The following is a 25,005-nucleotide window of genomic DNA, read 5'->3' as shown; positions in this document are numbered from 1 at the left end:
ACCCTTAAATGAAGCTCAGATCCGCGACGGATTAGTCCTTAACCTGTCGGGTTGAGAGATACCGTTTGGATAAACCAAAAATAAATAAATAAATAAATAAAAACATCTAAAAAAATAATAACTTAGAGCATAAATAATACTCTATTATAATTAACTTGAGTTGGTCTAATAATTAATTTATTAGTTCGTTTAAATAAATGTCGAGAGTTCGAATCTGTCTTGCGCATGCAGTGACCTATTGGCTAGTGACAAACTCCTGAAGCTTAGATTCGTGACAAATTAGTAATTAGTAAATTGGACGGGAGATTCCATAGAGAAAAGAAAAACCACCCATTATGTATTATTTTATAATAAGGTTATTTTATGTATATTTAACACATAAACTGATTATGTTTTTAATCAATCCAATAATCTAAAGTTAAAGTTTGGACAAAAATAAGTTTTTAGAAGATACTCTATAAAATTGCTTAAGTATTTATTACTGTTTATACTGTTAAATATCGTACACAATTAAATTTATTATGCAATAATATTAATAGAGGCTAAATTACTCTAGTTTTGGAGGGTACGCAAACAATTGGAAAAAAAAAAAGAAAAAAAAAAGAAGGGTGTCAATACTGAGGTTAAAATTAAAGAAGGGAAAATAATACTAAATAATATATTGAAACCCTTCTAGAATAGGGTTAAAATAATACTTTATTCTCACATTATCTATAAAAAAAATAAAATTAAACCATAACATATATGCTAGCTACTAGCTCCATATTTGAATAATACTTCTGAATTTCTGTAACGTCCTCGTCATACTGTGACATGATGAACATCTTATTAGGATTCAAATATTTTTCGTCAACAGCGGTACTAAAAGCAGTTTTATTTTGAACACAATTTATTATGGACTAGTACAAACATGACCAAATTTCTAAGTAACAAAATATATACTTTTCAAATTCATAGTGTTGCTACAACTTATTAGGATATGCCGCCTTATGCGAAAAAAAAAATGTTCTTGCATATTGTTGAATTATTTAGAGCTTCTTCAAAAAAACATGAATTCTTTTGGCAGTCCAACATAGTATATATCCCACTGAATAATAATATAATATAGTCTAATAATATAATATTAATGTTGATATTCAATTAAAAATGTTATTATTGTACGCTTTTATTTCACATTATCAACAAGCGATGCATAAAATATAATGAGTCGTACGTTTATTACTTTGATATATCTCATTCAAGTTTGTTACAACTGATAAACTTAACCCTATTGACAATGGAAAGTTGAAAGTAGAGTCTTCTTATATGTAACACCATGCATAAAATTCTAGTTATTTTCTTTTGATTGTATTCATTTTTCAGTCAAAAATTAAACAACCAAAAAAAAATTGACATGCATTCAATTAAGACTTCACTAAGATTGAACCCAGTTTATTCTAATTGCATGTGTTAAAGATATAATTATTTATACATTTTTTTAAAATTAATTTCATAACATGATATTAAAAATTATATAATCTAAAAATCCAAATTTTAAATTTTTTTATACCAAAAAAATAATTTATCAAAAAGATAAAAAACTAAATGTCTATATAAAAAATTTAAATAAACTAAAAAAATTTTTTGCGTATGTGTGAGAGTATATTAAAAATATATTCATATATATTGACAGAATCAGTATTGAACTAGTCTAATTAGAGAATTATACTGTAAATATGAATATGATACAATGTAATAATGTAAGATAACCATAATGTAATTAAAAATTCTATTTTCTTTTTTTTGACCCTAATTTTAAAAGAAAAAAATTATTTTTTTAATTTTTTATCTAATTCTTTATTTTTTAATACAAATTTGTATCACATATATTTTTTATTAATTAAAATTTTTAAAAAGAATAATTTCATGAAAAGTTAAGCTGTAATATAAGTATATAACACAATATAATGCTCAAATTAAGACCCATGATTATAATAGTCAACTGTAAGATATAGTAGTCAACATTGAACAAATCTATACATGTGATGAAATTTAAAAGTTATAAAATAAAATAAAACAAAAGGAGCCATAAAAGAAAAGACATTTTCTTAGATTTGATTTTTACAATTTGCTTTAGGACCAAAAGAGAAAGAAAATCTGACGTGGCGCCCAACATTTGCATGCATAAATTGCTGCACGTATGTCATGGCGGTCTTAAGTAAACATGTGATATAATTTTCAGGCTTGGCAAGTAAATGAACCAATAGATTAGTGCCACGTGGCTAAACTGTTCAACAAAGTGGAAGAGATTTGTTCAACACCAAAGCATAATGCAACCACAACTTTTGTTTAAATGTTTTCTAAGATTTGAACACACAATTTTATAGAAAAATTAAAACTCGCCCAAAACTTAATTAATCTCTATTTAACTCTCATTAATTGGGTATTACCACAACTACTCTATATTATATATATTCATTAGTTTTGTAATTTCGTTGCTAAAAATAATATTATCCAAGGTTATGTTATGTTATTGTATTGCAATAGGTTTCAATTATACCCTAAATATATATTGTCACAGACATAAATATAAAGTTAATTAAAAAATAAATAAACTACTAAAATAGTATCTGAAATATTTTATCGTTGGCAAAAATTAACATTGAAAAACACGAACAACAAAATTTGATTGTTCTTCTAGTTGATTGTTGATAAAAGGGCTTAAGATTGAATATATTACTGATGATGTACTTTTCTAATTGTTAGGGTTCTTTTCAAATTATAAAAATAAAAAATATGAAATAATTTTTATAATTATAAGATTTAATGTCGTGTCATAATTATGTTTGTTGTTTTATCACAAATGTTTAATTTGTTGCGTCAATCTTTTCATCCACAGAAACAGGATTAAATGATGGATGATCATTTTTATTAAATTTAATTATTTTTTAGTAATTTACTCTTCAAATAACACATCGATCATAGAAAATCGTGACTATACATAGAGAGATATATTTTTTACTAACAAAACATTCTTGTTGCAAAAAGTTGCTAATTAACAAATATAATTTCTTGTGGTGTTTATTCATTGAGTGTTTTAAATTGGCACTTATTTTTAAATTTTCAATAGTTCAAATGACATATTATAAAAAATTATAGATTTAATTAAAGAATTAACTATTTTTTAATTAATATTAATTTGTAATTTTTTTGAAATTATCTTTTTATCTTATTAAATTTTAAAATTTTAAAATATAGATTCTAAATTCTAAATTTTAAATCTTAATTTTTTCAAAAGGTAAGGATTAAAAAATAAAATTTATAATAAAAAATGAACTAATATTAATCATCACTAATTAAAATATATTTTCGTTATATTTATTGAAAAAGTATTTATACGAATTAATTATCTGAGAAGAAAAAGGATAGATTACTATTATGTGAGAATGTGAGAGTAGAGTTGGGTGAAGGAGCCAACTTAGTTAGACTCACCAACCATTTTTCAGAAAAAGTGTGATGTAGTGTAGCTTTAGTTTTCGGAGTTTGCAAAAGTGCTACTTATGTTCACTAATTAGTAATTATAATTAATTTGGAACAACAACTTTTAACTCCTCATGAGCAAGTGAGCATGCGTGCAATTAAATAATATCTGCCTTTCATTGTTAAACATCACATACAATGGAAAATGAGTTGTTGTATCAACCATTTTAATTAATTTTTCTCATTCTTATAATTAATATATATATATATTTAAATTAAAGTTAAAGAGTGAGATTTGAACTCGTAACCTTTAGATGAGTACGAGAAGACTCTATTATTTAGGTAGCGTTTGTTTTAAAGTACTGAGACTGAGAGACTGAGACTCAGTATTATGTTTGTTAGTTCAGAAATTGGTACTAAAATTTTAGTATTTCAGTACCTCCAAAAAGTAGAGACACAGGATACTAAAATTTTTAGAGATTGTGACTGAAACTTTAATAATATTTTATACCTAAAATACTCTTATTTCGATTAATTAATTCTAATTTTATCCTTTGTGCAAATTAAATTATAATTTTATTCTTGTTTTAGTTTATATTTCCCATTTTGTATCAAACAGAATACTGAGATTTATTTCAATCTTTATCTCTTAATCTCTATCTCTCAGTCTCTCAGTCTCAATCTTTCCGTCTCTATTTCTCCACCAAATGCTACCTTAATTTACCTAGTTTTTAAATATATAGTACTTATTTGAAATCAGCTAAAAATTCCTTAAATAAAAAATTGGCAACTAATGAGCGATGCAACTTTTGAATAATCTAGATGGTCCCAAATTCCATGCATATATGCCGGTGTGATAGACGTTAAATTTTTTTATAAAATGAATTTTTTAATAGTTTTCTAATAATTTTTTAATTAATTAAATAACTTAATTAAATTTACTTTTTGTTATTAAAAATGAAAAATTAATCACTATAGTTAAATTAATAAAGGTATATATATATATATATATATATATATATATATATATATATATATATATATATATATTAATCAAATTAGGTTAGTCGAGTTCCAGTTCATTCTGTTAAATTGAATTGTGATTCTAGTTGGTTTGCTCCTTTTGGCTATGCTGGTTTTGGTTGTATCATTCGCAATCCTGATGGATGTTGGTTGAAAGGTTACACTAGAAAAGTCAAAGAGTGCAGTGTTCTTTTTGCTGAATTGTATGCAATTTAGAGAGATTTACTTCTTACTTGGGAGAGTGGATTTCGTGAGGTTATTTGTGAAAGAGACTCTTTAGAAGCTCTTTTCTTGGTAAACCAAAGAATGCTTGTTAAGGATATTCCGGAATGGAATTTGACAAAGCATATACAGGAGGTTATGAATTGGAATTGGAGAGTCTCTATTCTTTTAATTCAGAGGACTGCAAATAGTGTTGCAGCTTGTATGGTTAAAGCAGCTGCTTCTGGTGCGGACATTCACTCGAATTAGAGCCAATCATGGAGTGAGTTTCAACATCTAATAGATTTAGATATGACTTTAGCCAATTAATTTAGTTTTGTCTCTTTTTTTTCTTTCTTTTTTATTTAGTCACTAAAAAAAATTAAGTTAGTCGAGTGATAAATTCATTCATCTAATTAAACAAGTATTGAAAGTTCGAATATTATCTTATACATTAGTAATTTATTAGCTAACAGTAGACTTTTAAATACAACTCAGATTTACGATAAAATAATTCTTGGTTTGTGCGAGTAAAAGATACTATAAATGAAAAATTAAAAGTGTATGTATATATTATTAGAAAAATAATTTATCTTTTGAAAAGCGATAGATATTATTCCAATCTCGTGTTAACCTTTTTTCATTGTTTTTTTTTTTCTATGTTGCATAGAAAAAGTGAGGACAAGGATTTCCAACATATAATTTTTCCAAAGAAGGGAAAAGAGAGATAGAAATGGGTAAATAGATAAAGATAAGAGTATGTAAAAGCTTGATATATAATTAGGAGTATGATTATGGTGGAGAAGAAAGTGCGTTTGGGTCAGTGGAATCAACAAGTTAAGTGCACGTGAAAAATTAAAATAAAATAAATAAAATGATAAACCATACAGCACCTTCACTACTCACTCAATTGTATTGATGAGATTCTTTTCAAAAATTTGTGTTCACACTTAGCTACTTTAATTTGAAAGATGCCCTAAGATTCCGGGGTTACCCTTTTCACACCTAAACCCCAACTACTAATTCCAATTTTCATGACCCCACTTGAGTTTTTTATTTTTTTTATTGACAATTTTGTTTATTATATGTTTGGGACAAATTATATGATTTTATTAAAATTATATTAGGACACATTTTTTTAAATTGTCTAATTTGAATAACGTTTATATAGATTATTTTACCATTGTGATGTCAAAAAATATTTTCTTTTTTGGTGAATAAAAAATAATTTCTCATCAATTATATCTTTATATCACTTGCATTAATTAATTGTATTATTGTATTAGGAATTATGCAATAAACGGAAGCACTACAAAATGTGTCATACATGATAAAAGTTAATTAAATTTTCACCACAAGTTAATTAATTAGTAGAAGTGAATGATAAAACTAATCTAAGTTCATTGCACTTAATTGCAACTTATAGCTTTTTTACTTTCCACGAAAGTTATATAATTTTCAATAAATTTAAACTATTAAATATATTTTACCATCTAAGGCAAATGAGATATTATTATTATTATTATTATTATTATTATTATTATTATTATAAAATACATAAATTTTGGAACACTTAAAAAATATAGCTAAAATTAAAATTACACATTTTTATTATTTGATAATATTTTTTTAATTTAAATATTGACAAACAATAAAAAATATGACTTTAATTTTTAACTAATTTTTTTATGACCAACATGATCATATAATTATGATAAAATTCACTTACTATAATTTACTTGTGAACTACTAAAGTTTATGGTAGATTCCCACTAATCCGCGTTCACACCTAAACAATAAACTAATATTCTAATAACACTATTCATCAAAATTGAATTTTGGTGTGTAATACAAATTAAAGTAGTAGTTGCACTCCTTATCCAAGTGCTTAGCTTGGCCTCATATTACGGTTGTTGTTACACTTACATCATCATCATCATTCTCCTTATTAATCTTTTTATACAAATTAATTGATTAATTAATTAACTTAAATAATTAAGATAATGTAATCATCGCTACCAACTACTATATATATAGTTGACGCATCAATTATGCAAAAATGGTTCAAAGCACGTATATAATTGATAAGTATGAAAAAATAAAAATTTTCCGATTTTTTATCTAAATAATTAATCATCTAACTCAAATAATCTATCGTCACATATGGATCTACTATCTGTTAAGAAATAAAGACATTATTTACTATTGTTATTATGAAATTAAACTCATTTAATAATTGTTAATATTTTGTTTTTCAACTCCTAAATGAAACTCTTGCCCTACTTTGATCAACCCAATGGTGACATGCATGGGACAACTTAGACCTACTTGAGGTTGATATACAATGCACTGATATGAGACACGATACCATACGAGATACATTGATATACGAATTCTAAAATTTTATAAGATATGGGGACATACATATATATATAAAATATAAAGTATTTTTTAGATAAATTATAATAATATTTTAATATTTTATTAATATTAAAATATAAATAAATTTTTTAAATTATTTTTAATATTTTATTTTAATTATATCAAATATTTAAAATATTTTTTTATTTGAATAAATAATAATATATTATATCTAAATTTATTTCAAAAATATATGTTAAAAATAAGATTAAATACGCTGACACGTGATGTATTTATATGTATCCAAACGTGTCTTTGAAAAAATTTTTTAATTTTTTATTAAGATACAATTGGACACAATAAATACGCATATCGAATAAGTGTCGGTGAATATTATGTTCGAAATGTGTTCAACACGTAGACATGATAACTCAGACAAGTATTAGTGCTTTATAGTATATAATAATTTTTTTAAATTTATTATTATTATTTTAAAAATTATATAGTTTGCACTTATTTTGACTCCATGATGGGTTAGTGACTATGGTCCAATTGCATGCAACATTGTGGGACCCACCGCACTCCACAATGTATGGTACCCCACCTGGCAGGAAATTTTTAGGTTTGACCATTACATAGTCATTTCATTTATTCATTCTAATCCTATCATTATTAAATTAAATTAAATTGATTCATTCAACTTTTATTTTTCCTCTCCTATATATCACCCACTTCTCTTCCTTCTCCCAAACCCCCCTCTCTCTCTCTCTTTCTCTCTTCAAAACACAATCTAAGACATAATGGGGAATTGTATAGCACATGAATCTTCCTCTTCCACTACCATGTTCTCCGATGATGTTGAATGGGACGAGGATGTTGTTTCATCTTCATCAAAGAGCAACAATGTTAAAGCATCATCAAAGGAAAGTAATAATCATCATAAAGAAGTGAAGATAAAGATCACAAAGAAGCAGTTAGCTGAGTTGCTTGGTAAAATGGATGTGAAGGAGTTAAGAGTTGAACAAGTTTTGTCTCATTTGATGGATCATAGTACTCATCATCATACTCACCATTATTATTCTCCTTGGAGGCCTGCTCTTCAAAGCATTCCTGAATAATATTCACTACTAGTTTATATCAATTAAGGATCGAAATAACGACGTCGTATTGGCCCTGTGTTACTAGGTCAATCATATCGTTATTCTATCCTTAATTGATAGATTTATTTCGACGTAGGTTATAATATGGTTATTAGACTTTTGAATTGATGATTTCGTATGAGTTTTGGGTTAAGAGTTATGAATTGAAATTTCTAAATTTTGTTGTAGAGAATTTTAATTTAGATAAAATATGGGGTGCTTCAAGTTTTTGCTTTAGTTTTCTTGTATATAGCCAAGCTCAAAAGAAAACAAAAAATAGAAAAGTTAATTAATGAAGTACCCTTAATTTTATGCTAATTATTATGAATGGAGTTGTTTATCTCTCTTTTTCTCTCTCTCCACTTGAATCTTAATTTGTTTTTGTCATTTTCATCGCTTTATTGGGAGAAAGTAAGGCTCAAAACGAGATGCTTTTTTTTTTTGTAAGGCTCTTATAATTAATAAAATAATGATAAATAGTTAAATATTATTATTTTTATTTAAAAATAATTTTAAATAGTATAATTTGAATAATATATAATTTATTATAATCTATTTTAATATAAAAATAAGTTAAATTTAATGGTATGAATTAAATTTTTACATAATTCATAACATTATTATGACTTAATAATATTGTTCGATTCATAGAGTAGACTCACCTAATGCAGCAAATTTTGTTGTTTTTTTTTATTTTTTTATTTTTGAAGTACATAAGTTTTACTATACCTAAAATGTGGAAGAACAATAAAGAGCAAGAATATATATAACAAACTAAAATACAAATAAGTAAAAAAAACTCAAAACAAAACGGTTTTTTTTTGTAAGGCTCTTATAATTAATAAGACAATGATAAATAATTAAATATTATTATTAATGTGACACAATGTAATGTGATTAAATTCACAAAATATATAATGGTATTTTGAAAACATAGATATAGATATAGGTGAAATTATTTCTATATATATATATATATATATATATACAAATTTGTAATTTGTATAAGTATATAATTTCTTTAAAGTTGACATGTTGAGGCTACCGACACATTGATGCCATGTTGACACATCTTATTATAATATAAAAGCAATTTCAATTTAGTTACTATATTTATTATTTTCAGAACTTTTTTTTGAACTGCTGCATCATCAGATTTCGTTATCGATCTTGGAAAAATTTGAAAATGACATGATGAAAGGAATTTTTCCCCTATCATAATTGACCTAGCTTTATCATGTTTCCGAATCACTCCACACTAAAGCTAGCCCCATAACCTTTATTATTATTATTATTATTATTATTATTAACACCAATCATCAGTGTATATTGGTGCTATTTCAAATGAACGAAGAATTTATAATTATTAATATTTTGGTCAAAACTACAAATACAATTTTATGTTTGATATTATTAAGAGTATATATCCATTTTGGTTCTCAAAAAATTTTAGATCAGATACTTTAGTTTTTAACTAAAATTAATTATTCGATTGGTTCCTAACAATTAATTTTGTCAGACACTTAGGTCCTTTGTTCCATCAACTTTAACGGAGGATAAAATGGTCCCTGGTAATTCTAACATACAGAGGTCAAAATAATCTCCGATCTCCTCTATTCGAAAACGACATTGTTTTTTTTCCAATTTTCATTATATCTCGTATAACTTTAACATACATACTCTCCTTCTTCACCGTTACAGTCTTCTTCTCCATCTTCTCCTTCCTCTTCTTTAGCTCCAAGATCAAGTCATGATGTAACTGCCACGCGTGTCACACTTACCTCAACATACCATGGACCACACAGTTTCCAAATATATGTGACTAGTATACCCGCCTCCTCTTCACTTCGCCCACCAAAAACATACACCTCAACATCTTCGATAACATCATCACTTTCAACCACGATAACATCCACCACATCCTCAAGATCAAGTTCTACAACTACCTTAAGAGCATGTCTTTCTCCACTATCTGCCAAGCAATATAGATTGTTGGAAACTAGGACATCACGAGAAGATTCTCCTTCGACATCATATGCAAATTCTCATTTAGAATGGACCCAAAATGTTTCATTCCTTCTCTCTCCGGGTCCAAGCTAGTAGACAGTTTTAACCTTGTATCCAAGCTATCAGTATAGTAAGCAATGTCATCGTCACCACTCATATGGAAACTGAAGTGATTACTAAACATTAACTCGGAGAAGAAGATGAAGGAAGCGATCGGAGTGGTAGACAATGTGGTCATGGAAATAATAGGGGAGGGGAGGAGGGAGGTGGTGACGACAACGACGGATATTAACAAATGGACTTACTGTCTAGATTTATGGAATCCATCGAAAACGATAAGTATTTGAGAGATATAGTCATTAGTTTCCTCAGTATGAATTGGTTGAAAATAAGTTGAGGATTTTTCTTCTTGTGAACATTGAAGTTGCAGAGTATGCACATGTAGCTTGAAGTTGCAATGTTAGACTGTTAGGATTATGCGAGATATGATGGAAATTGGGAGAGAATAGTATTATTTCTGCACAGAAATTGTCAGGGACCATTTTGTTCTCTATTAGAGTTGTCAAGAACCATTTTGTCTTTTGTTAGAGTTGACGGAGCAAAGGACCTAAGTGACTGATAGAGTTAATTGTTATAGACCAATCAAGTAATTAATTTTAATTGAAAACTAAAGTGTCTAGTCCAAAATTTTTTAAAGACTAAAATAGATATATACTCTATTATTAAAGATTTTACAAATTAAAGAGACACGATTTTTTCATGTTAAAAAAAATATCTATCACTCATATCGAGTTTAACATTCAAATGATGAACATTCGAAATTCCACTAATTAAAATAAGCATCCAAAAATAAAATAGAATATCCAAAATTAGTGACGATTTTATTAAAAATCATGAGAGATATGAGTAATACGTGTTTAGAACCGAAGGTAGATCTTGATAAATATAGGTAAAGAAAAATATGAATAAAAAATATTTACAAAAATTAAAATTAACTATTAAAAAAAATTAAATTAAATCTCTATACTTTTTCACTTTAATATAATCCACATATATTTATAGTTACGTTTATCTTTTAATTATTAACTTGAAGACAATGCAAGTTCTAATAATGGATGAACGGTTCTTTGAAGTTTGAATAGAGAATACTTGAAAATAATAGTGTGCATTGCCAATCTTGAAATAAGTTTATCTTTATATATAATTTAAGCTAATTTTCCAAATCAAATAAAGTAGGGCGAAAATTAAATTAAAGTAGTATCACACATCAAATAGTGTTACTGCCTAACATTTTAATTTCTATTGAATCATTGTTCCAACTTTAATACAAATGTTTGGAGTTGGTAAGCAATGATAGCTAGTAAACATTACGTAAATTTTCACTATTCTCTTAGCTTTAATTTGTGCCACTAATAATATAAATACTGAAATTAAATTAAAAAAATAAAATCATATAGGGCAAAATATGTGGCAACTAAATCTCTCCATCGTCACTATCGAAATTTGGTAGTTGATCAATCATGAATTAATATTTCATAGAAAATAGAAACAAGAAACCTATGAAAATTTTGTTATTTAATTTATTCAATGACTTATATGCATAGAATAGAATGCTGCTCCAACCACATATATGTGTGTCTTCCAATCTACCGCCCTTATTTTCAACTAATAATAATAATAATAATAATAATAATAATAATAATAATAATAATAATAATAATAATAATAATAATAATAATAATAATAATAAATAAATAAATAAATAAAAAGGAAAAATTCAAGCGTTGATTACTCATAATTTTTTATTGATGTAGTGTGTGTACAATTATTTCTAATACTTTAATTATTTTATATATATAATTGAATTACTTTTAAATATAATATCTCTTTAATTAGTATTAAAAATATAAAATGATTACTTACGTGACCGTACTTGAATAATGACGTAGGCTTAATATAGATTAGTCATTTTGTGATTGAAAAGCAGGGTTTTTTTTTCAGATAAAGATGATTCAAACGTGTAATAATAATGTTCATCATCTTAATTAATTCATTTGATGTTGTATGCATTTGTCTTGTATATTGTATCCTCTACTATAATTAATTATCAACGATTAGTAATAGGCTAATATAGGAAAATTACTAACACCTATTAACAAATCTTCTATATATAACCTAATTAGAAATTCTGAAAAAAAAAAGAAAAGAAAAGAAATAACATTATGATGTAGAAACTGTTGTGCTGGTGGTGTAACATTGTGTTCATTTGTATATGTTTCTTGTTAATTTTTTAATATATGCCTTTGACAGGTTCTTTCATTATATATATTTATAGATTTAATCTTTTCTTTCTTACTTTTTATTTTATATAATAAGTGAAGACAAAACCCAAAATTTAATTTGCATATCATTTGTGTATTTGGCGAATTTTGAAAAAATGGTGCAATTTTGTTGTTTCAATTCATGATTTATTAAGTTATAATATATCTCAGAATTTATCGGGGACGATTTTTTTTTCTACCATATTATGATAATTTATTTCAATAAATAAAAAAAAGCACAAATTGCCTTCAGCAAAATACTTTTTGAAAATTAAAAAAAAAAAACAATTTTTTTGGCAAATTCAATTTTTGAAAATAAAAAAAAAATCAATTTGCCTTTAACATTTTGTTATTTTCGAATTCATTCGCCTATATTTTGAAAAAACACATATAATCTCTATTTTTGGGGATTTCACTCTCATTTAATGTATATTCTATATAGAAATTTTTTAGCTGATAAAATAATGTCATTCGTGTATTAATTAGTTTTATTTTATATATATGGTAATGAATTTTTAAGAAATTGATAACAATATTAATGAAAAGAGATAATATATAATGTAAGTTAACAAGTCTCAATCTTTAATGAGTCAGCTTAAAATAAAGATGAGAGCAGATTTTCTTGACTTATTTTTTGTATTATGGTCTCATAATGCCAACCAATTTTGTTTCAACATGAAAACAAGGGCAATATATATATTAAAAATACAAAAACTCAAATTTATATAATTTCATTACTTTATAACAAGTATGTTAAATATCTTCTTCTTCTTTTTTTTAAATAAGAATTACATATTTAACCGCCCAAAACGATTAACATAATGATCTTTCTTTCTTGTGGGAAAAAAAATATTTTTAATATATTAATCTTTTAGATACTAATATATGAAACATTTCCTTGATAAAGGGATTCATGGGTATGATGAAATATTTTAACTAAATTATTATGTGAATGGATATTATTATTCCTATTTTAATAATATATTTTATATATAATCATGTATAGAGTGACATAATAAAAAATAAAACTGGTAATATCATTTTTGACATTATCAAACATTTCATGAAAGAAGGGAAAAATAGAATGAAAAAAAGGGGATTACGGCTAAAACAGATCTTTTATCTATTATGGTGCTGAAGAAATACTAACTAATATTATTTTTGTTACAATAAAATAACAATGGATTGAAACTGTGGCTATAAATAATTATTGTTACAAGTTACAACACAACTTGCTACAATATTTTCAAGGCATAAACAATTTAGTTTTAACTTTAATCAGTTCATAATAAAAATGAAAAAGAAGTTTGCACCAATTAAACATTGTTCTTGATACAAAATTCACATGTGAGTTTCTTCTTCTTAGATCATCATCATCTATACTCTTGGAAGTTAACATGACCGGTTGCTTGTGCATGCTCCACAGCTTCCTGAATTTGTTCATAAAGAAAAATTACACCAAAATTACTCAAAATCATAAGAACTATAACAAGAGATTGATCCATAATGTTGGTATTTGTGTGCTTCATGATATTAATCATAGTCACTTATTTTCATTTACAATGGTTAGAAGTTATATCTAAATCAGGAATGAGTTGTTCTGCATGTTTCTGGAGCGCGCATTAAATATGTTATACGAGGATGCAAATATTTATCGCGAAGCGTAAGGAGATGAGGACTGACCTTCTGACCAACAACTCCGATTTGACATACACCACAGCGCAAGGTGAAGTTGGCGGTGTCGGTGAATCTCCTCTTCCTGTTAAAGTGCAGCCATAAAAAAAATGTTACATCAACTTTGCTCTGGTTTCTTTTTTTTTTTTTAAACACTTTCAACATTCAAGTTTTCAGAATATTGAAGATTACCTCTGTTGGTCCTTAACAAAATTAAGAGCAAGCCCCTCAACAGGTCCAATGCTTCTGTCTTTCTGTACGGCAAATATCGTCTGATCGAAGTCCTCGGGAGCACCCTCAAAGGGCGACACCTGAACCATACAAGGTGTAAACACCAGGCTACATGGAAATGGAATGGAAAATGCATATGAACCTTAATTCTGTAGAGCTATGTGATTGTTAGATAATAATGGAATTACCACATACCATTAGTTTCACAATCACAATAAAGTAGAGTGCGTTTGGTTTGCGTTTTTATTTTCTGTTTCTAGGATTCTGTGAAGGAAAAAGAGGAAACAGTGAAAATAATAAAACCCTGCTTTCCGTTTTCGCCTCTTGTTTTCTCTTTTTTCTTCACAAAATTCTAAAAACAGAAAATATTGAAAATGAAAACGCAAACCAAGTGCACCCTTAAATTTTGATGAGTTCATGAGAAGATACAATGCAATCATAGTGGCAGAGGAAAAGTAATTTCTGGCCTAAGAAATGACATACAGCTAAAGCATCATAGTGGAGACCATCATAAATAAGCATCACCCTTTCCGAATAACCCTTTTCCTGTCGACATTATCCACAAATGAAGAGAGCGAAAAAGTTAAGCTATAAGAGGTTGAAAAGAAAACTTAAGACCTTGTGAGAATGCAAAAATAAAAGATTCTCTTTACCTGACCATACAAGTCACATCTTGATGTTTGGATATCATATGCAGCAATCTCGCGTCCATAATAATCCGCCAATATTGAAAGTTCAATCGCACCTTCACAAACGATCATAGGTCAATTAATAACCATTACCCCTAAGTATGCAAGATAGGTCGAAATACACTTTGAAACTAGTGGTGAACTCATCAACTAACCGACCGGAAAAATCTTGACCAGAAAAGCATATAAAGAATTACTAACTGTTGTGGCGTTTGTCACGTTAATTTAATCTTAGCAGTTATTACCACTAAAAATTTTCAGGGTAACACGCCTTTTGCTTACGTACGCTTAGTATTTTGCAGAAACAAAGTAACAAAACAAAGGTTAGAACCACATAGCACAACTGACCTCCCCATTTCTCTGTGTCAAGAATCCAGTTACAGTACTCTGCATTCGGCTTCCCAAGAAATGCTTCAGAATATTTCTGCGGATCACTTGCTACTGTTGCAGCTATAACCTGTAGCAAACCAAACACCACAAAATACTCAGATAAAATAAATAAATCAAAGATGTCAATAACACGGTGAAAGTGATAAGATGTTAGACAATAATACAGGGCACACTGGTAGAAAACTACCATCTTGGAATGAAAAGTAAAACAACTAATTGCAAGTTATGCAAACTATCGTGTGCCTACACTCTTTTGTGCATCGTGCCGACAGCTTGCCGCCTAATAGATTTCATGCTTTTGGCTTAACAAAGAGAATATTAGTGTGTGGCTTTCATTCAGTTCAGTTAGGCTGTTCATTCTGGTTTACAAAATATCATGTTTTTAAATATTGATTGCTTGTCGCAAAATAATGGCCTGAGAAAGTTAGGTTTGCGATAGCGAGATTGATTGCTTCTTACATAATATTAGCCAGTTAAACAATTATGGTACAACTCTAACTGAACTTGATTGTTTCTCACCCATTCAAACTTGATTTGATTTTTTTTATGGTTATCAAAACATGATATACAAATCCATGATACCCTAAACTCCTTTATTCAAATAATTCAAGTCATTAAATTTCAAAAAGAAAACGAAAAAGATCGGCAAACAACTACAGAAACAAATGAAAGTTCAGAAAACAGACAAGGAATCTAAGGAATGTAATTCTTGGAGTCCAATTGGAGTAAGGTTTCAATAAGAAAACGAGAGTCAGTGCGGAAGACAAGGAGCAAAGATGGATGCAAGAAAGTGAGGTCCTTGAAACTAAGAAACAGGGAGAGTCTGCAAAAAGGATGAAAGTGGATGTGGAAAGGTCACTCAACCACACACTTAATTAGTTGTTTTAATCTCATCCGTTGATTTCTCTCCAAAATCCATGTGAGCTTTCTCTCATCTTGCAATAAACAAGCCCTCTCAGGTTTCACAAATTTGTATAGAACTATGTATTGGAAAGGAATAATTGTGCCGAAAATGGGAATGAAAAACATCAGAAGTATTTTTGGTTGTCCCACAAATTCAAATCAATACAAGAAAAGTAATATGAAAGAAAAGGTAAATTCAATTAAGAACACATTTATAAGCATTTCCAAACCTCCTTTTCAAGCTACTTTTCCCAGCTTATCAGGGTGAGCCTCGGCGTAACTATAAGGTTGCTTATTTGTGATCTGAACGTCACAAATTCAAATCCTAGAAGTAGCCACTCCACTTGTGGACTTGTTGGGGTAAGGTTAATTGGATGATTGTATACACATCGTATCGCATATTTATAACCAATGAATAAAATGCAAGCAATCAATAGCGCATATAGCTCAAATGGCGTCTCCTTTGGTGTCCAAGGTGACGTGGCTTTCGGATACAAGTTCGATCCTCCAATCGAACATTCCCGCCATTCTTCCCGTTTAGCCCCTCTAGGGGCCAGGGGCTCCAAAAAACCAAAACATATATATAAATATAAATGTATAACTATAAGCAAATCACCTGTCTCAGCTCAGCTGCTTTCGTTTGATCACGATCCATCACATATCTGAAATAAGCAAACACAATCAAATCGACAAATCGGTAAATAACATGACAAGTTGAATCATTGCAACCATACTTTCAAGATCACATGAAAATAGAGACTGATGTTCATTGCTTACCCAACTGCATTAAAGAGGCAACTGTTATCCGAGGGAATGACCCTTCTCACCACAATACCTTCCATGCTGTAGATTGTAAATAAATATCAAACCTAAACAGAAGAATCAAATCCTTGATCAAATTCTATAAGTGCTACTACATAATAATAACCTAAGACAAGAACAAATCCTAGAATTTATTACATAGCCACAGAACCAAACTAAACAAAACAATGGAAAATTATGAAAACTTCAGCTAGCTGTAGCAAAACTTTGAAATTGAATACAAGGAACAAAAAGGAACCCAAATAGAACAGCACATAAAGATGAAAACTTTACGAATTGTAAGAAGCTAGAGAAGCTCAAATCAGCAACAACACAAGACAATGAAACAGCTTCTCAAAGAACAATAGAAAAACAAACACCCAATTGAATTTGCAGATCTATGGGAACTGGGAATTGCTTCAAAGGCAAGAATTAAAAGCAAAGATAGCTTTTTTACGCAAGGAACATGGAATATAGAATTGGGGCAGTGACAACAAAAATCTTACTCTGCTTTTTTGCTGATGCTGCAAATTGTGGATTGGATTTGGGAGTGTGGGGGAAAAAGGAATGGCTTTTATATATATCTATAAATTTCAAAAAAGAATGAATGAATAAATGAATTTAGATTATTGAAGGTTACCTTTTGGGGATGCCACCGTCTTTCTCAAGTGGTATCTGATTTGAAACAGAGAAGCCTTTATCAACATTGTAACATAAAAACATGTGAGTTCAAAATCTAGGAAACGTGTGTTTCTAACTGTGTTTTATCTTTTTTTTTTTTTTCATTATCTTATTTTTTAATAGGCAAGTAAATATATCTATTAATTGAACCTTGTTTTTTATTATTTAATTTAAATAATAACATTATAAGAATAATAAGTAAAAGGAATAAACTTTTAACTAGCTCAATTTTTATTGTAAAATTATTTTTTTAATCCTTATTTTTTAGGAGAATTTAAATTTTAGATTAGGATTTAGAACTTTAATTGAGCTCTAAGAAAGGTGATATTAGTCAAAATATAATTATTTTGATATCTTAACTAATAGTTTTGAATTCAAATCTTAACCATGATATTATAATTTGTTATTAAGAATTTATCCCACGAGTTTTATCTTCTTCTTTTTTTATTATTATTTCTTTGATTGCTTCTTATTTTGTTTCTTATGGTTCAATAATTTAAGAGGTGAGTGCCAATAAGTTGAACATACTTTTTAGGTGACAATTATCTTATAATTACTAGTAGCAATAGCATCATATCTTATAATTTATTAGATCATCACGAATCTTTATCTTTGAGTGTGACATAATCAAAGTTGTAATTTTTTAAAGAATTACTTTATACTTTTTTTTTCCCATAATGACTTATAATTCATTAGCAAAATTTTTTGAAAGAGTAAGTATTTGTTTGGATGTTATTATCTTAATAAAAAAAACTTTTTTTAATAAAAAATATATTTTTTTATTTTTTAATTTATTTGACAAATTTTTAATAATAAAAGTAAAAGTACTAAAAAATAAAAAAAAAATATTTTTTTGAAAAACTACAATTTATATCTTTTTTAAAAGATATTTTTATGTAATAAATAAATAAAAAAAAATTTTTATATTATTATATCCAAATATAATTAAGATAAAAAAATATTTTTGCGTAAGATAACTAAATATAAAATTATTTTTATTTTTTCATAAAATCTTAAAAAAAAAAGATAACTTAAAAAAAAATTATTTTAGAAGCTCACCAAACAAACCATTACTTTTTATTCCTTTAAGAGCTAGAAGTTAAAGCAAAAAATATCTTTGCAAACCTAGTTCTCTTTTTATATTTTAGATTAAATTTAGTGTGAATATAACATCCGACATTACTCTTGCAATGATAACTACATGAAATTCCTTAATTGCTTGCTTAATATGAGGTATGATATGATGATCATGTGTTACAAAACGTGGTAAATGTGGTTTTGCAATAATTTTATCACTTTAACTCACGATAAGTAGATAACATCATAATCAATAAAATAAGGACTAGGGTATTCATCTGTATCGACTTGCATTGGTTGAACAGATGTTTATTTTATGATTTAATTATTTTATTAGTCTCTATAATTTTACTAAATTTTTAATTAAATTTTTATATTTTTTAATTATTTATACTATATAAAATTTTGTTACTAAATTTCCATCGTAATAAAAACATTAAAATTAACAGAATATTCTGTTAAACTACATAAAATATTTAATTTTAGACATTTATTTTGTTTAACGAAATATTCTATTAATTTCAGCATTTTTGTTACGACATAAACTTAATTACAAAATGTAATATGATATAAGAACTCAATAAAAAAAAACTAATTAAATATTCAATGAAACTATATAGACCGATAGAGTAATTAAATCTTATTTTATTTATTTATTTATTTTTTGTTCATACATGCAACATATTTTTCTTAATAACCAGATAGTAGCTACTTAGCTGAAGCGCACAATTTCAAGATTCCAATAAATTGATTGTCTCTTACATTTTTTTTCTTCACTTAGCATTAAGACAAAATGTTTTAAGACTATTATTAAGAAGTGATACATCATTGCATGTTCTTTCTTATGTGATAAAATTCTACAAGAAGCTGCATAACAAACAACATGTTTGCTTAGTTTCTTTCACTTTTAATGGCCGCATAATCAAGTAACTAGAACAAATTGTAATGACAAGAGCATGATAACTCAAAAGAGGTGGCAAAAAAATCCAAAATAAAACTCCAACACTAGGATATATATGCACCCTTTTGAATTATTAATTAACTGAACTTTGCTTAAGGGCCAAGGTTTATTATTATGAAACTGGTGCTTCAATTTTGCTTATAGAGCTGCTATGCACTCAATTTCAATCTTTGCATCCAATGGCAATGCAGCTACCTGATATGTTGAACGAGCTGGGGGAGTTGATGGAAAATCTGAAACCATTTGAAAACACAAAAGTCAATGAATGAAGATTTATTGAATATCTGAAATTAATATGGAGAGTTGGAGACTGAAAAAACCTTACTATTTCAAAATCAGTTTAGTTTTTAGTTTCCAGTTTCCACTCTTAGCATATATGATGATGTACTATTTATTCACTATGGCAAGATATTAGATGAATCTTCAAATTTAAATTACAGAAACCACAAAAATTTGTACTTTAGTTCTTGAAATTTTAAAATGTGTGAATTGAGCTTTCCCAACTATGTAGAGATTGACCATGTTGATGCTTTTCGGAGAAAACAAAAAAACACACACACACACACTTTCAACAAATTTAAGGTAATAAAGTTGCATATTTAGGAAAGTTTAGGGGGTCAATTTGCACATTTTCAAAGTTCAGGGGAGTTAAGTGCCATTAAACCTCAGAGCTGCTTATTTTCATAACATGCAATGCAAAGTGAACCAAACGGAAAGTCTTAGAACGGAGCTACTCGTCTTTTCACCTAGACATGCTGTTGCAAGCTTAGAATTCGCTCAAACATAAAATGCGTCAAGCAAACATCGAAAATCACTACAAAAGAACTCACATTTAGCATAGATCTCGTTGACTTTCTTAAAGTCCTTCAAGTCAGCCAACCTGCAATAAATAAATCATTAAAACTAGTCATCTTGCCAAAGACTCACATGATCACCAATTCAATCTGTAATGAGCTACAAGACCTTCTAGCTATTATTGTGGGAGAGCCATAGGTCTTATAAGGCTCTTTTTCCCCAATGTGTGATTCTTTTTCAGGAATTAGTCCCGTGAGACTCATAACAAATCTCAAACTATAGTGGAGCAAGGGATTCTTACATGATTGTTGTCTTAACAACCGATGAGTAATTGGCACCACCGGCTTTAAGGATTTCCCCCATATTTTTAAGGATCTGCAATGCAAAATTATTTAAATGGTAAGCATGTGAATCAGTTCAATGCACTTGGGAATATTACTAGTGTTGAACTAAAACGTAAATGTTTACAAGAATGCAACAACAACAACAACGTCATCGAAGTCCTTTCTCATACGATAAAAGCCACCTACATGAATCAAATACCATTGTGTCCTAATACAAACCATTTCAGTCATTTGAAGCTAAATCACTATCCATTGTTTATATTCACATTTAACACAACAATCGCATGAAATTAAGAAATGTAAGCCTTTTAGAAAGGGGGAGAACACATACAATCGAAGATTTAAAGTTCATACACACCGAACCATTAGAAAAGTAACAAATCACCAACAAAAGTACTAAACAAATTATGCCTATATGATAATAACAATGAAATGTTGCAAGTGCAAAATTTCTGGTACCTGCTCTGTCTGATCTTCAACATTATCAGAGACAAACTTCCCTGTCTGCATTCAAGACCAAAACAAAAAAAAAATCTCAATTACGCAGCACAAATGCACATATACGCAAATGTTGGGGAACACTAAGCCTAGGTGATTCTACAACTAAAATAATCTAAAAGATAAAGAAGATGAAAACTAATTTATCTGAGAATCTACTATCAGGCTCATCATAAATGCACATATTCACAACTTTTGGGAGACACTAAGCCTAATTGACTTATCTAATTGACGCTATCCTTATTATTTCTAATATTTATTCAACCACAGGTAAAATTGAACATTTTTAAGTACAAAAAAAAGGCTTTTCTAACAAAATAGTAAGCTGAAACAAACGCATCATTGCTAAGAAAAATTGACTAACCTCAGGAACAAGGCCAAGAACACCTGAAACAAAGAGAAGGTTGTTGGATTTGATTGCTTGAGAATACGGTCCCAATGCAGCTGGAGCCTTCTCAGTTTTAACAGCTTCCTTTAAACCTACACAAAAATCACAGTCAAAATAAATTAAAGAAAAAAATGGGGACAAGTTAAGATGACCCAGGATTTGGAAACACATCAAAATGTGAAAAAGAGTATAATTTTAACGAAAAGTTTGAATTTTGATGAGAAAAATTTGAAGGGGTTTTGTTGTAACTAACTGGCATCAGTTGAGATGCTTAAGCAGGTGAATGGCAAAGCGCGCTTTGATTTTGATGAGCGGAGGAATGAGGTGCCGGCAATGGAAGCGCACCCTACGCTGGCGGCGGCGGCGATGGAGGCGCGGTTGCGGAGTGCGGCGACGTCCATCGCCGGAATCTGAAAGCACCTCGAAGCACACCACGAAGCCATATCTTTGTGTCTGTCTCTGAGCTGAAAAGTGTTCCAAACAAGACAATAGTTTCAGTGGACTGTGATTTTGTTGGTGGTGTTTTTCTGGTTTCCCGAAATGCCCCCATATGATCTATGAATTTACCAATTTGGGTTCTTTTGAGAAAGTTTCCTGGGCCGGCCCGGTTGAATTGACTAGTTGCCCTTTTAGGCCTTAATACCATCTCTAATAGGAATTCATTCCAGTTTTTGTTTATGGCCCACACGTGATAAAAAGTAACTCCACATCAACTTTTACGTTATAAACAGTAAATAAAAGCATCTCTTTCTTCTCCATTAAGAGGAACTAACTTTAGTCCTTGTTGTAATCTCATTTAATTAATTAATTAAAATATTTAAAAATTAATATAATTAATTTTTTTAATAATGTAATTTAAATATTTAAATTTAAAAATAATTCACTATAAAAAGATATTAATATTAAATAAATTCATATATAACAATAATACACAATAGATAATTCGGGGTTACACTAATTTGTAAAATTACTTAATACAAAGAAAAACATAATTAAACTCTACAATTGACGATAAGCATTGTGAAATTGTCATATGTGTTCAATCAAGTCCTCCTTCAATTGTCTATGCTGCTGCCTATTTCGAAGTTTACCATTTCTTTAAAGAAATTGATGGTATAGTACAAAATCTTCCTCTCCCAGCTGAGGTTGTGATAAGCCATTTTCAACATTATCATACTCTAAGCCTTGAGCAAAATTTCCTGCATAAGTGTCTCTTTCATCCTCAACAATCATATTATGCAATATAATACAAGCTCTCATTATGTTGGCAACCTTCTTCTTTTCCCAAAAACGAGCTGGACCACTTATAATTGCAAAGCGTCCTTGCAACACTCCGAATGTTCGTTCCACATCTAACGGCTAGTTTCTAACGGCTATTTTTAGAACGGCTAGTTTTGCAACGGTTAAATTAATATAATAATATAAATATAAATAATATTTAATATTAATTAATATAAATTATTAATTAAATAGAAATTTAATTATTTAATTTATTTAATTATTATAATTATTAATAAATTAATTATAATTTAATTACTTAATTAATTATTAGTTAATTAATTAATATAAATTATTAATTAAATAAAAATATCAATATTTAATATAATTAGTCATTATAATTATTATTAAATTTATTATTATTTAATTAATTAATATTTTATATAATTTTTTATTTTACTTGCCATTTGGCAATTGTGTATTGGTTAATGGGAGTCGCCATTTAAAAGGACTCCCTCGTTTTGAATTGCGTGAAGGAACTCAAGTGAGTTTCTCTTCAACCGCCCATCTCTCTTTTCTCTCTGACAATACAGTAGGAGAGCTCCAAAGTTTTGCCCGTTGAAGATGCTCTAAGAATATGTTTTGGATTTTTAGCGAAATTAATCATACTTTATAACCAATAGAGGTTGATTGAGTAGTCAGCTCACTCGTCCGCTTAAACAAGTGTTGTTGGTTCAACTTCCGACTTTTATATGCAGCAACCCATTAGCCAGCAACAAACCCTTAAATAAAACTCAGATCCGCGACGGGTTAGTCCTTAATCTATCAGGTTGGAAAATAACATGGACAAAAAAATTATTATAATTTAAGTAAATTATTTAATATAATATACATTAATATTTAAATTATTATTTTATATAAAAATATCTTTATACGAATAGTTTTGCATAATAATAATGATTATCAATGGATTAAATGTATTAATTTTATTTAAATTATTGTTAATATGTGAAATAATAATTAAAGAAGAATAAAACTTAAGTAAGAGATCAATAAAAAATACCTCAATTTTTTTATTAATAAGAATAACAAATAATATGCAATAAATTATTATTATTATTATTATTATTATTATTATTATTATTATTATTATTATTAAATAAATTACAAATTATTACCCGAAAAAAGTAACAAATTCTAATTCTTTCAATGAAATTTTGAAAATCTATACTTACTAATTAGTATATTTTAACCTTTAACAGTTAACACCTTAACAAATATTTATCAATAGTAACACTCTACTAATAATGATGACCTTAGTATTATAGAGATAAAGATATTTAAGGAAAGAAGATAAAAGGGAATTTGATATTTTCTTTGTTTGCATTTAAATCCTAAAAAAAAAAAAAAACCTTTGAGTAATTTGGTTGTACTTTTCAATAATCTTCATATAATAATAACTTTGGACCATTCACTTAACAATACTATATATATATCAATAACTATAATTTGACAACTAAGGAAAAAAGAGATTGATGCATCTCAATCTGTATACATATAATTTGCTCTATATTGCTCTTTTCTTTTTCATTAGCTGTTAATTGAGGTTGTTGATATATCATTATTACTTACCTAAAAAAAATTATGGATGAAACAAAATTAAAAATGTTAGTTGGAATAACCTAAATCTTAAGCCTTCAAGATTTATTAGAAAGATAAACTAGATACAATTTCTTAATTATTTAAAATAAATAAAAATAAATAATTCAACATTCAGTCTCTCAATTTTGAAAATTAATGTTAAAAATTGTATAGGAGATAAAATTTGAGTAAAGTCAAGAAGA

General features: G+C 27.8%; 2 protein-coding genes across 6 annotated transcripts; both read right to left on the bottom strand.

Annotated features, from left to right (window-relative positions):
* Positions 1-13,610: 13,610 nt before the first annotated feature.
* On the bottom strand, positions 13,611-18,004 carry LOC112701959 (OVARIAN TUMOR DOMAIN-containing deubiquitinating enzyme 2). 5 transcript variants are annotated; one of them, XM_025752786.2, is made up of 9 exons: positions 17,840-18,004; positions 17,176-17,267; positions 17,015-17,060; positions 15,454-15,562; positions 15,070-15,161; positions 14,900-14,962; positions 14,378-14,496; positions 14,195-14,270; positions 13,611-13,941 (listed from the first exon to the last, which is right to left on the bottom strand). In XM_025752786.2, exons 2-9 carry the CDS (start codon positions 17,238-17,240, stop codon positions 13,885-13,887), a joined length of 627 nt encoding a protein of 208 aa, XP_025608571.1. In that variant the 5' UTR covers positions 17,241-17,267; positions 17,840-18,004; the 3' UTR covers positions 13,611-13,884. The 5 variants fall into 5 exon arrangements, with proteins under 5 accessions (XP_025608571.1, XP_025608569.1, XP_025608570.1 ...); XM_025752784.2 differs by having other exon boundaries at positions 17,176-17,241; positions 17,840-17,949; XM_025752785.2 differs by having other exon boundaries at positions 17,706-17,930.
* A 1,736-nt stretch (positions 18,005-19,740) lies between these two features.
* LOC112701958 (reactive Intermediate Deaminase A, chloroplastic) lies at positions 19,741-22,549 on the bottom strand. The gene is made up of 6 exons (XM_025752783.3): positions 22,197-22,549; positions 21,920-22,035; positions 21,517-21,561; positions 21,015-21,088; positions 20,749-20,798; positions 19,741-20,151 (listed from the first exon to the last, which is right to left on the bottom strand). Exons 1-6 carry the CDS (start codon positions 22,384-22,386, stop codon positions 20,057-20,059), a joined length of 570 nt encoding a protein of 189 aa, XP_025608568.1. The 5' UTR covers positions 22,387-22,549; the 3' UTR covers positions 19,741-20,056.
* Positions 22,550-25,005: the final 2,456 nt, after the last annotated feature.

The sequence above is a fragment of the Arachis hypogaea genome, chromosome 7 (assembly GCF_003086295.3).
Source record: "Arachis hypogaea cultivar Tifrunner chromosome 7, arahy.Tifrunner.gnm2.J5K5, whole genome shotgun sequence".
NCBI classification, from domain to species: Eukaryota; Viridiplantae; Streptophyta; class Magnoliopsida; order Fabales; family Fabaceae; genus Arachis; species Arachis hypogaea.
This window is presented reverse-complemented; position numbering and strand designations above follow the sequence as displayed.